The 16,823-nt window shown below is 39.4% G+C and overlaps 1 protein-coding gene across 1 annotated transcript in view; it reads right to left on the reverse strand.

The window, feature by feature from the left end:
* The window catches only part of EFCAB7 (EF-hand calcium binding domain 7), an 82,531-nt gene extending 78,085 nt beyond the window's left edge, over positions 1-4,446 (reverse strand). Inside the window, exons 1-2 of the mRNA XM_006879770.1 lie at positions 4,380-4,446; positions 363-550 (exon numbers count right to left, since the gene is read on the reverse strand). Coding sequence (XP_006879832.1) covers positions 363-549 — 187 coding nt within the window. The 5' untranslated portion in view covers position 550; positions 4,380-4,446. The remainder of the gene's footprint in view (positions 1-362; positions 551-4,379) is intronic.
* Between the last annotated feature and the right edge of the window lie 12,377 nt (positions 4,447-16,823).

Raw genomic sequence — 16,823 nt, forward strand, 5'->3', positions numbered from 1 at the left:
TAATTTCTCCTGTGATTTGACAGTCTTTGAAAACCTGTAGGAGGGTCAGCTATGAGTTAGTTCCAACTTGAAGGCAGTAAGTTTGATTTTGTTGGTTTTATTTAAGTCTATATAAATGATGAAAGGTTTATTTTTAGTCTTTTACAATATGTAATTATCTAAAATGACTGTTGTTGTTGTTAAGTGCCGTCGAGTCGCAGGTGACTCATAGCGGTCCTATGAAGAAGAGTAAGTAGGTTAATATAGTTGCATTGCTCAGCTTTACTAAGAAATTGTGATGATTTAGCAATGTAATCGTGATTCAGGTTATCTGATCTATTAACTTTCAACAAACAAGGAAAACATATAAAATAAGAGAGTACCTAAATAAAGTTGCTCTTTTGAAATAATGTTTTCTAAGCTGCTTTTGAAAACACTTAGGTAGGCAGCTCTACAAGTCATATAAAACATCTCCTCTTCGGTTAATGGACATTTCTTTGTTCGGGAACTCTCTGAAAGCGTAGATTTCTGATTAGAGACAGCTGCTTCACTTCCTGGGCTGCTGGCCATTCTGTAGCAAAGAAAAAGAAACCAAAACCCCAACTTGTTTTAGTTATGTTAGTCTCTCAAAGTGTAAACGTCACTTTCCCTTTCAAATGAGGAAAAATCAAGATATCAGAATTTGGAAATGTACTGACACCCAAGCAGATATATGCACACCCATGTTTATTGCAGCTTTGTTCACAATAGCAAGGAGTTGGAAACAACCTAATTGCCCATCAACAAACGAATGGCTAGAGAAGCTGTGGTATATTCGGACAATGGAATACTATGCGGCATTAAAAAACAAGGAACTCATGCAATATTACTCAAAATGGTTGACTCTGGAGAACATTATGCTGAGTGAAATGTCCCAGTCACAAAGGGACAAATATTGCATGGTGCCACTGTTGTAGAATGGGACTGTCCTTGGGGCTGGGGAGAGACTGAGTAAGATGGGTTCAATAATGTATGCTGCTCTGAAACAGAGAAGGGAGAAAACTGTTTAAAAGAGATATGTGATTAGGTATTTCTGTCATGACAGGAGTCTAGAGCGATGGCTACATGGTGGAGTGGACCTGGGGGAGGGTTTGTAAAATAATGAATCTTTTCTTTTACTTTTCCAAGAGGGTAATGCCTGGTGGGGGGGAACCTTGGGAGGGGACAAATCTACAACAATGAATGAATGGAAATCCAAAGCCTCTGTAAATTTTCACTGAAATTAATAACATTTAAATTTAAAAAAAAGAATTAAGTTAGAATAAGGATGGCAATGGAACCACCTTACCTCTGTAACTTGATTTGTGCCACTATTAGAACCTCTACTCAGAATATTATTGCTTTTCAATTTTTGACTCATGCACTTTTAACTTGTTAGTTAAATTTGTATCTTCTAGGCTGCAACACTTCCATGATACATCTTCAAGGATATGAACATGTACGGCTAAGCACAATTGATAACAGTGCATCTAAATTCCAAAATCAATCTCCATAATAGTCTATGTGTTTCTTACTGCCAAGGGGGCCCTTTAGAGTAGTGAGAGAAGATCTTCACCCTGAAACCCACAGCGTCCCTTTTCAGCAGGAAGTAGCTAAGAGAATACGCCATCCCCTTTTCCTTATGAATCAGGGTGAAGTCTCTCTCAGGGAGGAGTGATAGGGAATGGCAAGGGACACACTGACAAAGGAGATTAATCAGAACTGGCTTTGGCGGGCACCGTGGCAATAGGACAATTAAAACAGACATTGTGGGGGGGTAAAGAAGAATGAACTGGGGAGAAGGGTGGAGAAAACAGTGCAACAATGAATGAATGAAAACCCAAAATCTCTGTAATTGTTCATTAAAACTAATAAAATTTAATAATAAAAAAAAGAATTTGGAAATGTAAAGAACATTATAATATGAGGAAATATTACATCTTCAACTAGCATACACTCTTGTGAGTAGATTTCCAGTAATCTAGTGCTAACTTGAACATATAAATGCATATGATAATAACAAAAAAAATACAAAGATGTAATTCTATGGAAGAATTACAGAACAATAAAAAAAAAAAACCAAAAAAAACCACACACCTATTCTCTCCAAGGAGCTTTGGTAGCTTTGTGTGTTATGTGTTAGTGTACTAACTAAAAGGCGAATGGCTTGAATTCCACAGACACTCTTTGAGAGAGAAAGACCATCAACTCCCATTAAGATTTACAGTCCTAGGGGAGCTCTGGTGGCCTAGTGGCAAGAAGCTGCACTGCAATCCCAGAGATATGCGATTCAAATCCGCCAGATGCTCTGCCAGAGAAGGAGGGGCCATCTCCTCCTGTACCAGTCAGATACGATTTGACGGTACACACACACAAACAAAATAACAAAATTAAAAAAAAATATTTACAGTCCTAAAAATCTGAGGCAGGGTCAATATAAGTGGAAATTTACTCAACAGTAGTAGATTTGCTCTGGGTTTGGGTTATTCTTTCAAAATAGTAAGATGAGACTCTTCCTTGAGTGATTTTAAGATTAAATAATTAACCATGCAGTCAAAAAACCTCATTGCCAATGAGTTGATTCTGACTCTCAGCAATCCAATAGGGCAGAGTACAATTATTCCATAGGTTTTTCTAAGGCTACAAATGGTTATAGAAACAGTCTGCCATATCTTTTACTCATGGAACATCTGGTGGGCTTGAATATTCAACCTTTTAATTAGCAATTAAGAATCTGCAGATAGAATTAAACGGGTATCTACAATAATGAGTTATTAACATAGTAAGACTGAGCAGTTGACATCCTTTCCTCCATAGCAGGATCAATCGATTCCATCAGTATCTTAATAATGCACCCTCATATTACAAATGATAATACTATTATAATAAGAGATTGACTATTTATTGTTGCTGCTGCGTATCATTGACTCAGAACCAACTTCTACCTGACCTTCCAGCAGCTTTTCTGAGGCAGTAAATCACATAAAAGGCCTGTCCATCTTTCTCTCAAAGAGTAGTTGCTGGATTTGAACCATGTACCTTTGGGTTGGCAGTGTCACCACTAAGCCACTGGAGCTTCTGTTACAATAATAATAGGTGAAATATACACAGTACCTCTCATCTGATTTATTAAATGTTAAGCATCTTGTTTCATCACAACTATATGGTCATATTTTCTTTTTTGTCTCTATTACAGATGAGGTAATTGTTGGACAGAGATACTTACCACCGACCTAGTAAGGTAGGTGCTACCTGATACCTAGGCAGTAAGTGGTAAAGGCAATAAATTCCAGTAACAGCTCACTTTTTTATTAAACTGATGAAGACTTCTTGGACAATGCTTACTATGGGGCACTAAATTGTGCAAGTGCTTTAAGAGCTTCCAATATTACTTTACCCAGCTCTGACTTCTAAAAATATATTCCAGTCTAATAAATTGAATATTTCAAGTTCAACAATAAGACGACACAGGTAGGGTCTCCTTCAGGACTCATTGGATTCTTACTCAGGAGGCCTAAATCACTTGCACCTTCTTGAATTATATAGGTCTGTTACACTTGGGAAAGAAAGATAATAATCGCTTATCATGGATGAAGTACCCTATTTATAATACACAGACCGCCTGCTTGACACTTTCATATTACACAAGATTTAGAAGAACCCCATAGGGATGTGGTATCACAGTCTGGTTACTGCAAATTGGTATCAATGTAATTAAGCATCAGTGTTTTAAGCACATATGCGTGTACATATCCAACAAACGTGAAAGAAAAACTATTCCATTAAGAGAGAGAAAATGAGTGCTCACTTTACAGCAAGAAATTGAAAATGTAAGGTGTGGGATTTTTTTTTTTTTTTAAGGACCGTCCTGGAATGCTCTTTTCAAAATAAGGTGACTCCTTCATAGGGAAATCCCACGATAGGTACGTCCAAGAATTCTACTCTTCTCCAACGGAAGACTAAACTGAAGCTTAAATAAATACAAAATTGTACCCCTCGGGCTTGGAAACCTCCTTCATTTAAAACTCTAGTCCGAGACCACGACAGGGGCCTAGAGAGCTCATTGCCGCAAACGGCTCCATAAATAACCTGCCACAGAATAGCAAGAAAAATAAACTGTTAACAAGCGCCCGCGGCTTCTAAAGGGCCGAGTGAAAACAGGGAGCCATCCAGTCACCATCTCAGCGGTGAAATATGTTCATGACTCATCTCAGACAATATCTGCGCCTTTCTCTGGGCATAAACGTGCATTTATATGTAGATTATTAGTAAAAACATAAAGCATTTGTTAGAAGTAAAAGAAGCAAACAAGCCAAAGACGAAGAAGCAAAACAGAAGAGCTGGAGGAGGTGAAGAGATGGAGCCAGGAAGCCGTCTGCTACCTAATTCCAGCTATCAAACACGGAAGCGAAGCCAATTCTTGTCAGCGATTTCGTGATCCGCTCTCAGCTTCTGCCTTGATTTCGGTCGTCCTGTAATTGCCATGGCAACTGCACCTTGCTAGTACCGGAAATAAGAAGCAGAGTGTATCCTCAAATGGTCCGGCAGGAAACTTAAGTGAACAGCCATCTAAAAGAGATGGCTCTGCTGCTGTTCTCTCGGGGAGGAGAAGGGTTGTGAAGACCCTTAGGGTAGGGAGTGCTTGTGCTGCACTCAGCAGTGACTGGATGCTATCCAGGGAGTAAGTTCTCTCCACTACCCTCTACCGGTTCTTCATTGACGGAAAGCTGTTTCCGGAGGGCCGTCTTGGGTGTGACACAGCTTCGATTATTTGACCCGCGCTTTTCAGGCTTCTTTCTTTTCCCCACCAGCTTTTTCTGCTGAGTTCATTTTATCCCGCGGCGGCGGCAGCAGCACTTTCCCCAATCAAGATATGCCGTAGGTATCGCCTTCCTAGCTGGTGATGTTTACGGGAACCCTTTGTGAGCAAAAAGAGGCGATATTATGTGACTCAGTAACATTTTTATTTGCCTATTTCTAGTTTCTTATGATCTTATAAATTTGTACTTGATGAGGTCGAATGTGTTCAGTTCCGTAACTTTATTCTTGGGCATGATCAAGGTGAAGATTAGCATTGTGCATTTACTGTCATTCATTTGTTCCCCCCCCCCATCCTTAAGGATAATTGTCTTCTTAACAAGACATAGTTAATGCTCTATGGAAACTTAGTGCAAGAACAGATGGGCAGTGGGTTTAAGGAGCTGGAATAGGGAGGTATCTAATACAAAATCCTTCTCCTTAGGCTACAGTAAGTGCCAACTCCTGTGCACTTCTAGAATAACCTATGCCTTCTTTATCTTAATGTTTTCTCTAAGTGCAGAGAAAGTAATATTGGGGAAAGTATTCTTAAATATAAATTGTTAAATGTGCATAAATAATAAATATCCATAATACTTGAATTGTTATTAGCCAAGTACTGTTTAAGGGGCCTCTGGTGGCTTAGTGGTAAAGAGTTGCTCTTCCAGCCCAAAGGTCCACAGTTTGAATCCACCAGCTGCTCCATGAGAAAAAGATGAACAATCTTCTGTGCATTTTACTGCTGCAGAAAACCTGCTGGAGGCTAAGCTATGAGTCAGTTCTGACTTGACAGTACATAAGAAAAACAACTGGTACTGTTTTTATTAGTTCACTTTCATTTTCCCCACTGTATTCTAAAAAAGAATCTTTGGGAGGTAGCAAATGCTTCAATCCTTACTTTACAAGTAAGGAAATGAGTGTTTAAAATAACTAAGTTACTTGACTTTGGACTGACAGTTTTGAAAATGACCGCTATATCACTTGATATGGTTTCTTTAATATAGATAGAAACTGCCATGAAGTCAACTCCAACTCATTGTGACTTATGCACAACAAAACAAAATTTTGCCTGGCCTTGTGTAATCTTTAGGGAGTGTTGGTGGCCTTTTAGGTGAGGTGCTGCTAGCTAAAAGACAGGTGCTCTAAAATGCCAGATTCTTTTAGAAAAAGAGAGAAAGATAGAGTCTCCTTTCTTGCAATGTGTTGTTAGATCCCCTCAAGTTGACTCTGATTCTTGACAACAATAGATCTGAACCTTGTGCTGTCATCATCATCCTCAGGATCTCTGTCATACTCAAGCCCATTGTGGTAATAACTACTTCAGTTCATTTTATTGGTCTTACTCTCTTTCACTGACATCTCTACTTTTCTCAGAATTTCCAAGACTGATTCTTTTAGGAAATATGCTCAAAGTAAGTGAGATGGAATTTCACCATTCTTATCTCTAAGAAGCACTCTTGTTGTTGTGTTTCCTTCAAGAAATAATTGTTGGTTCTTTCGGTAGTACATAGTAAACTTGGTACTCTTTGCTAGCACTATGATTCAAAGGCATCAGTTTTTCATCAGTTATCTTTATTCATTGTCCAAATTTCAGATGGCAGAGGAAACAATTGAAAATACAATGGCTTATGCCAGGCACACTTTAGTCTTTCAATGGACACACTTGCTGTTTAGAATAATAGAGAACTCCTTGACAACAGACTTCTCTAATGACACACATCTTTTGATTTCTTAACTGTTACTACTAAGGGTAGTGATTATGGATCCAAGTACAATGAAATAATTTACAACTTCACTCTTTTCTCCATCTATAATGATGTTGCCTATTGGTCCAGTACTGGAACAGAACATCGACAGAGAACTGCCAGAAGTATAGGCTGGGTTTAGAAGAGGTCGTGGTTCTAGAGACATTATCACAATGTCAGATGGATCTTGGCACAAAGCAAAGAGTACCAGAGAAATGTCTATCTGTTTCATTGACTATCCAAAGACATTTGACTGTGTGGATTACAACACATTGTGGCTGACCTTGACAAGAATGGAAATCCCAGAAACTTGATTGGGTTCATGTGAAATCTATACTGACACCAGGAAGCAGTTGTCAGAACAGAGCAAAGAAACAATGCGTGGTTCAAAATCAGGAAAAGAGTATATCAGGGATATGTCCTGTTTTCATATATTTTCAATTTATATGCAGAACAGATCATTTGGGAGGCTGGGCTTTATGAGGAGGAATATGTCATCAGGATTGGAGGAAGACTCATTAACTACCTACATTATGCAGATAATACAGCCTTGCTTGCTGAAACTGAGGAGGACCTAAAGTGTTTGCTATAGAAGGTCAAGGACTGTAGTCTTCAACATGAATTGAAACTCTGTATTAAGAAGACAAAGCTCTCACCATTGGAACAATTGGCAGCAATGTCATAGATGGAAAAGAGATTGAGGTTGTTAACAATTATAACTTCCTCGGTACCACAATGAACACTCTTGGCATCACCAGTCAGGAAATCAAAAGACAAATTGCACTGGGAAAAATCAGGGACCTCTCCAGAGTACCGAGAAGCAACGATGTGCAGTCTAGAGACTAAAGTGCACCTTATCCAGGCCATAGTCTTAGCAATTACTTGCTGTGCATCAGAAAGCTGGACAGTGACTAAGGATGACAGAATAAGAATCTGCCTTTGAATTGTGATACTGGAGAAGAGTCCTGAACATACTATGAACTGCCAAGAAAACAAATAAGTCTATTTTGGAGAGTGAAACCAAGTTTCTCCTTGAAGGCTAGGATTTTGAAGCTCTGTCTCACATACTTTGGGCATATTGCCAGGAGGGACTAGTCTTTGTAGAAAGACATCATTCTCCAGAGGGTGGAAGGGAAAGTGCGGGAGAGAAGGACCCTGGGTGAGATGGATTGATAATAGTAACTAAGGTAATGAGGTAGGTCGGCCCTGGGACCTGTCTTTCATTGTTTTTGTTCAAACATTCCTCTAGGTTGTATAGCCCTGGTGTGTCCACTTGCCGTACAGTGGTAACTTGTGGTTGCTGTGAGGTTGAACACTATGACGCTGATGTTTTAATGGTTGGTTACCCATGGTGGACAGTGTTGGGTGAAACTCCCCAATTAAAACAAGTTTGGAAGCAGGAGCGGCATCCACTTCGTAACAGCTTGCCTCTGGAAACCCTGTGAACCTGGAGAGAGGATGAAACACACACAAGTGTTGAGGACTCCCCTTCATAGGGTCGCTGTGAGTCTCCTGCGACTCGATGGCATTTAACAACAACAACAACAGTGGAGTAGGTATATTGGAGACAGTGAGATTAGCTCAGAATAGGGAAGGCTTCAGAGCCTTAAATAGGAGCATAAATAGGATTGCTATGAGTGGCAGATGACTCAACAGCACATAACAGCAAAAATTGGCCCATTGGTTAGGATTATTGTTTTCTTGATGTTGACATGTAACTCTTAAAAGCAGTCATGTTGGATCTTTTGCAGTAAGTGCTTCAAGTCTTCTTCACTTTCTCCAAGCAAGACTATACCATCTGCATGAGATTGTTGATGAATCTTCCTCCAATCTTGATGACATATTCTCCATAAAGCCTAGCTTCCAGAATGATTTTCCCAGCATACAGATTGAATAAAGAGAAAGGATACAACCTGATGTACACCTTTCCTGATTTTAAACCATGCAGTATTCTCTTATTCTGTCTGGACAACTGCTTCTTCTGTGTTATAAGTTTTGCATGAGCAGAGTTAAGTGTTCTGGGATTCCTATTATTCTCAGTATTAGCCATAATGTGTTATGATCCACACAGTCCAATGCCTTTGCATAGTCAGTAAGCTACACTGAAGGCATTGGCAAAAAAGTAATATTCTAGGAATTTATGGGATACCAGTTGAAGTGTATCAGGAAACAGATACCATCCTAAACATGCTCATAAGTCTCTGCCAACAAATATGGAAGACAGCTAGCTCAATAGCTGACTGGCAGAGATCCATATTCCCATTCCCATGGGAGGAAATCCAACTGACTGTAGAAATTATCAGACAGTATCATTAATCTCACATGGAAGTAAATCTTACTGAAGGTTGTTTTATAAGGGTTGGAAACATACATCAACAAAGTACTTCCAGAAATTCAAGGTGGATTCAAAAGAGACTCTGGCTGAAAGGCACAGGTATATTGTTGCTGATGTCAGATGGATCTTGGATGAAAGCATAGAATACCAGAAAGAGATTTACTTGTGTTTTCTTGATTATGCAAAAGCATTTGACTGTGGATGTTAAGAAATTGTGGCTAACATTGAGAAGAGAATTCCAGAGCACTTAGTTGTGCTCATACAAGACCCAGAATTTGTCCAAACAGAGCAAGGTTTTAAACCTTACAGAACCTTGAAGTATTCTGCAAGCTTTAAAATAAAAAATGATGTGCAGCAGGGTTGTATCCTTTCCCCCATATCTATTAAATTTGTATGCTTAACAAATAATTTGAGAAGCTAGACTCTATGAAGAAGAATGTGACATCAGGATTGGAAGACTCATCAATAACCTGCATTATGTAGGTGACACAACCATGTGTCATGCAGGGTGGCAGCTCCTTGAAGATGAAAATGGTGAAACCCTGACTGCTAAAAGTGAAGAAAACTTGATAATACTCAGTGCTGAAGATCAAACTACAATCTTCAACATGGGTTACATCTCCTGGATAACATATAGGAAATAAAAATCCTTACCTGGACCAAAAGACAACATTATGAAAGATGTAGAAAAAAATTGAAGTTGTCAACAATTCCATTTTGTTGGAATCTGCAGTCAACACAAATAGGAGAGTAGTAAAGAAATCGAAGCTTTATTGAAAATCTGTTGTCAGGGATCTCACCAAAGTTCTAAATAGCAAGGATATCAGTTTAAAGTCTAAGGTATGCTTGATCTAAGCCATGGTATTTTCAGTTGATTTGTATGCATCTGGAAGATGTACAGTAAACAGAGGGAAGAATTTACCATGCCTTGCCATTGTAATATTGGCAAAGAGTATTAAATATTCCATAGACTACCAAAAGAACAAACAAATCTACCTTGGAGAAAGTACAACTGCTTGTCTGTACTGTCTCATGTATTTTGAGCATGTTGTCAGGAGAGACCAGTCCTTAGAAAAAGGCACTTTGCTGAGAAAGTAGAAGTTGACAAAAGAGAGGAAGGACATCAACAGGATAGATTGATACAATGACTGTAACAATAACAATGGTTTTGCGCTTGGTGGAGATTGGGAGCTTGGTGGTGGATAGGACAAGGCTCAGTTGTTTATAGGGCTGCTGTGAGTTGTAGTCAGCTTGATGGCACCTAACAACATGAGAAGAATGAATGCTTCTAAATTGTGTCAGTGAAGAATACTGAACATAATATGGACTGCCAAAGGAATGAGCAAATCTGTTTTTTGCAGAAGTGCAGCCAAAATACTCCTTGAAGGTGAAGATGGTGAAACTTTGTCTCACATGATGTGGACATATTATCAGGAAAGTTAGTCATTGGACAAAGCCTTCATAGTTCATGCATACTTTGGGCAAAAAAAGAGGCTGGCCTTTAATCTTATGAATTGTCACAGCAGCTGCAATTGTGAGTTTGAAGATAACAGAGATTGTTAGAATGACTCAGAATTGGCCAGGGTTTTGTTCTATTGTATGTAGGGTCATTGGGCTGATGCCTGCTTATTATTCACCCCTGACAAGAGCAACTTTAGAATGCAATATCTTTATAATACTTATACCCAGCACAAGTAGCTAATTTTTCTTTCATTGTATTGCCATTTGAGTGAAAGTTTGCAAAACAAATTGATTTTGTTCAGCCATCATGCACATATATGTAACTTTATGATGTAAATAATTACTAACGATGTTGTTGTTGTTGTTATGTGCCGTCGAGTCGCTTGCAACTCATAGCAACCCTATGTACCACAGCCCTAAACTCCACTCTGTCCTGTGCCAATCGCACTGTCTCTGACACTCCCATCCCAATTATCCCAGTCACTGAATCAATCCATCTCATAGAGGGCCTTCCTCTCCTGCACTGTCCCTCCACCCTTTCTCACTTTGTTATTTTCTTTTCCATTATTCCTGCCCTACCCTTTCCTGCCTTCTGGGCTTTGTCCCTAGGCAGATGCTTCCCATTTGATCTCTTGCAGTTGATTATTCTAAGGAGTAAGTACTTCTATGGTGTTCCTGATAGACTTATTTATTTATGTGAAATTTGAGCCATAGGGATGAATTTTGTTCCACGTTCCTAGGGGGCCAGAGAACCATAGTCTCATGTTTTGGTTTCTATTTTGTCTAGACAGCCTCAGAATTTTTATGGGTTTTTTTTTTTTCACTTTTGATCTACATTTATCTCTCACTCTGTTCAAGCCCTTCTACTGTGATCCCTTTTAGAGTAGTCAACAGATGTAGGTGGGCACCATCTAGTTCTGGTCTCAGAGTTGTGGAGTTTGAGGCTCATGCTTTAATAGCTTTTACTTTAAGTAGTCAAATCCCACTCTGACACTTCTTCCCCCTTCTATATATCTTTCCTAAAACTTTCTAGATTATGCAAAGGCATTTGACTGTGTGGATCATAACAAACTGTGGCTGACTCTGAGAAGAATGGGAATCCCGGAACATTTAATTGTGCTAATGCGAAACCTATACTTGGACCAAGAGGCAGTAGTCAGAACAGAGCAGGGTAACACTGCATGGTTTAAAATTGGGAAGGGTGTACGCCAGGGATGCATCCTGTCTCCATACCTTTTCAACATGTATGCAGAGCAGATTATCCGAGAGGCTGGGCTCTATGAGGAGAATTGTGGCATCAGGATTGGTGGAAGATCTATTAACAATCTGCGTTATGCAGATGACACAACCCTGCTTGCTGAAACTGAGGAGAACCTCATGCACTTGCTGCGAAGGGTCAAGGACTGCAGCCTTCACTATGGACTGAGGCTCAATGTCAAGAAGACAAAGATTCTCGCCACTGGACCAATTGGCAGCATCAGGATGGATGACGAAGAGATTGAGAGTGTTCACAGCTTCACTTTGCTCGGTCAACACTCTTGGCACCAGCAGTCAGGAAATCAAAAAGCATATAGCGATGGGAAAGTCTGCTGTTAGGGACCTCTCTAAGGTACTCAGGAGCAACAGTGTCTCTCTGGAGACTAAGGTGCCCCTGATACAGGCCATGGTATTTGCTATCGCTTGTTATGCATCAGAGAGTTGGACAATGACTAGGGAGGACAGAAGGAGAGTGGATGCTTTTGAGCTGTGGTGCTGGAGAAGAGTACTGAATATACCATGGACTGCCAGGAAAACAAACAGATTCATCTGAGAGAGGATTAAAGCAAGCTACTCCTTGGAGGCAAGGATTCTGGGGCTTTGTCTGACATACTTTGGACATGTTGCCAGGAGGGACGGGTCCTTGGAGAGGGACATCATGCTTGGGAGGGTGGAGGGACAGCGCAGGAGAGGAAGCCCCTCTATGAGATGGATTGATTCAGTGACTGGGGTAATCGGGATGGGTGTGTCAGAGGCGGTGCGGTTGGCGCAGCATAGAGCAGGGTTTAGGGCTGTTGTGCATAGGTTCGCTATGAGTCGGAAACTACTCGACGGCACATAACAACAACAAACATACTTAGTATTTTTGACTGGTTGTGGATTGTCGTAGTTGGTCCAAGAACATTTATACTATTCTTGTGAGACTTGATTTTGTTCTGTTTCAAGCTCAATAAAGGTTATAAAATTGGGATTGTATTAGGACTGGAGACAACTATTTGTAACAGTATTTCTCAAACAGCTCTATACTTCTGTATTCTAACAAGTCTGTAATTTTCTGAATTAATTTTAATGTGTTTTCTTTACAGTGTTACAGAGAAATGAATATAAGCATATTTTGAATCTTAACTGCCATTCCTGCTAAGTTACTTTATTACACCTGTTTGGATTTTCAACTGTTCTAGTACTAATGTAAAGTATAATGACTTTTATTATGAACTAGTAAAAGAACAGAGGGAAAGGAAATAATACATTGGACCAGGTAACAGTTGATTGTTTGTAAATATCCTTTGAATCATAGTAGATTTCCCAAGTTCTTTTAAAAATTTTGCATTAAGAATATAGTGTCCAAAAAAAAAAAGAATATAGTGTCCACCAGTTTAACAGTTACTTCATGTGTTATTTAGTAGCAATGCAATTTTAATGTTGCATAACCATTTTTGTTGTTAAGTGCCATGATTTGGAACCAATCCACAGCTGACCCTCTAGCAGATTTCAGAGGTAGTTAATTGCAAGGGAGGAGATTGTCCATCCTTCTTTTGTGGTAGATTTGAATGGCATACTTTCGGGATTGCAGTGCAGTTTCTTACCAGTAGGCCACCAGAGTATAATCATTGTCACTCTCTTATATCAAATTATCCTACCGCCATTCACATAAACTCAGTGCTCCTTATGAAAACTTCTTTTTCTCTCTGGAAATTTACTTGTTAACAGGAGGGACCAGTCCCTGGGGAAAGACATCATGTTTGATAAAGTACAGGGTCAGTGAAAAAAAGGACTCAGTGGGGTGGATTGGCATAATGATGGCAAAATGAGCACAAACATTGTAACAATTGTGAGTTTAACAGAGGACAGAGCAATCATCTGTTCTGTTATACATAGGGTTGATAGGAATTACAACTGACTCAATGTTACCTAACATCAACAGCAATAATTGCAAAGAGGGGTTTTTTTGCCAGTTTTGTTGTGAAGAGTTACTGAAGAAGGACCATTTATTTAAATATTGACACCCGGTAATCATACATATGCATGTAAGAGAGTCATGTTCCCATTCACTCAAGTGATGTGGACCTTTGCTGTGGTGTTGAATTTTTGGGTGGTCACTGAAAATGTTGAACACAGAAGTGAATAGACTTGAATGAAATGGAAAATGCCAGACAGATATAGGAGATTTTTCTATCTTTACCCCTTTTCATACATGAAATGCAAAATACATCATTTCATATATCTCAGCCTTTAATCAAGGGATTTCTGAGTATCTCATAAGCATACTTATCAATACTAAGTTAAATTTCTACCTTCCAATTGGAAATTTCATACTAATTTGCAGGCCATTAGTGTTATCAACTTTATGAAGCTTAGTGAGATTGTGTTGTCATTGCTGATAGTAGTATCATATATTCCAGTGCATCTGTTCAGTTCTAATAAATCAGAGCATTCTTCAGGACACTACCAAGTGCTATGCTAAATAAATAGGGAAGGATAATAGTAGAGAATAATCTAGCTAAAACTGCTTATAAATACCAATCCTAATTACTGTTTCTGATTATATATAACTGAATGACACATTTTGTTTGCTCATTTTGCTTTTAAATTCTCAGCAGCAGGAATGCTGGTAGCAGTGAAATTTGGATCCTAGTAAACCTAAGCTTAGAATGGTGAGAGAGAGAATATGGTATTAAAGTTATGAGAATAGGTAAAAATTTGGGTAAGTTGGAAATGAGAATCTACATGTAGAGCAAGGGCCACATGGGGACAACCTGTCTGACCTTTGTCAGTTTTATAAGGGGAGATGTCTCTATCTACAGTATTAGTAATAACAGAACCAGTTTCTGTGACATAAGACATGTCCCCCATGCTCCCATACCTCTTTCTATTAATCTCAACACCAATCTTACGACTTTGTTGGATTCAAAATCCAATGCAGTAGCTCACAGACTACACAGAACCATATTGGGGGAGTAAAAAATTTATAATCCAGATGAATAATAGAATACAGTCAAGACAGCTCTGGAAATATGCACACAGGAACTTCAGCCTCAACTATTGCAATGTTAGGGCAATGTCACCAAGTTCTCAGTCCTGCCAATATTGGCTTCCCACCCCCAGTTGTCCAACAGAGTTCTCAGTCCTTCCAATATTGGCCCTCTCACCCCCAAGTCCCATCTCATTTCAGGTTTCCAGTTCAGCCATAGGTGTTGCTGCCATAAGTTACCTGGAACATTATAAGTGTCCTACATTCTCTTGCTGCTTGTTCAGTAGTGCTAGAAGATCTGTCTATGGCTAGAGCTATTCAATTTATTGGTGAAACTAGTCAATCCCTTGTAGATTGTTGAGAATGGCCAGTCGTTTTATGGAACAGGAGATAGTCAATCCTCTTGTGGATAGGCTAATATGCCCTATTTGTATATTCTTGCCTATCTACATAGCAAAGCCAAACAATGGGTAGGAAAAGTCTTACTTTTGAAAGATAAACTCCACACCACTCATGAGAGGGAAGTATTAAAGTATAACAGAATTTTTTTGTTTTTTTCTGGTGGGTATTTTTTTTTGTGAGAAAAATTTATATTTAGAATTAGCCAGCTGGACTCAGTTTAGATGATCCCAATTTTATTGGCAACATCCAAAGCATCATAGTCAGCAACAAGTCGAACATAGGCCTTCTTCTCTCCATCAGGCCTAATCAAAGTGTTGACCTTAGCCACCTCAATGTCATAGAGCTTCTTTACAGCTTTTTTAATTTGGTGCTTGTTGGCCTTGATATCCACAATGTTGCATAAGTCTATCTTCATGGCTGATGTGGTGGTCAGGGGAAATTTGATGATGACATAGTGGTCAAACTTGTTTCTCCTGGGGGCGCTCTTCTGGGGTTATTTGGGCTGCCTTTGGGGTCTCAGCATCTTGGGCCGCCGGAAGGTGGGTGATGTGCAGATTTTTTTTTTTTTTGGCTGTGGACGCCCTTCAGGACTGCCTTCTTGGCCTTGAATGCCTTTGCTTTGGCTTCAGTTTTGGCAGGGGCAGGGGCTTCCTTCTTCGCTTTCAGTACCGTCTTCGTAGAACGTAAAGTATAACAGTTTTGCCACAAACTAAAATGGTGGTTACGTGAGTTGTTATAACTTTACAAAACTACCAAAAATAGATGTTTTAATTGCTAACTAGGGAGCTCTGGTAGCCTGGAGAAAAGTGTCTGTATTGTAACACAAAGGCATGCACTTCAAATTTTCTATCTACTCTTCAGGAAAAGGATGGTGATTACTGCCTCTGAAAACCTGCTGGAGGGTCAGCTGTGGGTCAGCTCCAACTCAGTGATACACAACAACAACAACAATTACTAACAAATCTTATTTTTCCACTACTTGTCTTTCACTTTATCGTACTGTTGTGGCTTTCACTTGTTGTACTGTTGAGTAGTACTATGACATTAGAAGCTATGTCATCCACTGCTGATCTAATGGACTCATAAAAATTCCCATGAGTAGCAAGCAGCAGAGCATTGGCATATTACCACAAGAAGAGACTTTTCAGGTTGTAAGGTATTCAAAATATAACTGGGGAAGAACTGCCTCCTTTAAGTTGTTACTAATGTTATTCGGTGCTTTTAAGTCTTCATAGCCATCCTATGAACACCAGATCTAAACCCTGTCCTATCCTGTGCCATCTTTAGCATCTCTGACACACTTAAGTGCATTGATGCAGTCACTATGTCAATCCATCAGCTTGAGGGTCATCATCTCTTTTGGCCTTCCACCTTTCCAAGCATGATGAATATCACCAAAGAATAGCCTATCTTTGCAACATGGCCAAAGTATGTGAGATGAAGCTTCACCGTCCTTGCCTCTATGAAGCACTTTGGATACACTTTCACCAAAACATATCTGTTTGTTCTTTTGGCAGTTCATGGAATATTCAGTACTCTTTTCCAACACCACAGCTCAAAGGCATCAATTCATCTCTCATTATTATTCATTATCTAGCTCTTAGATGCATAACAAGTGATTCAGAAGACCTTGACATGAGTCAGGCATTCTTTAGACATCCTTACTCCTCAATAATTTGTAGAGGTACCTAACAGCAGACTTACCCAGTCCAGTATGTTTCCTAATCTCTTCATGACTTGTACCAAGGGTATTGATTATGGACCAAAGTCACATGAAATCATTGATAACTTAAGTCTTTTCTCCAGGTATCATGATGTTGCTTGTATGATCCATTGGTGAGTATTTTTTTATTCTTAA

The sequence above is a fragment of the Elephantulus edwardii genome, unplaced genomic scaffold, assembly GCF_000299155.1.
Source record: "Elephantulus edwardii isolate Elephantulus edwardi_28Jun2011 unplaced genomic scaffold, EleEdw1.0 scaffold00005, whole genome shotgun sequence".
Taxonomy (NCBI): Eukaryota; Metazoa; Chordata; class Mammalia; order Macroscelidea; family Macroscelididae; genus Elephantulus; species Elephantulus edwardii.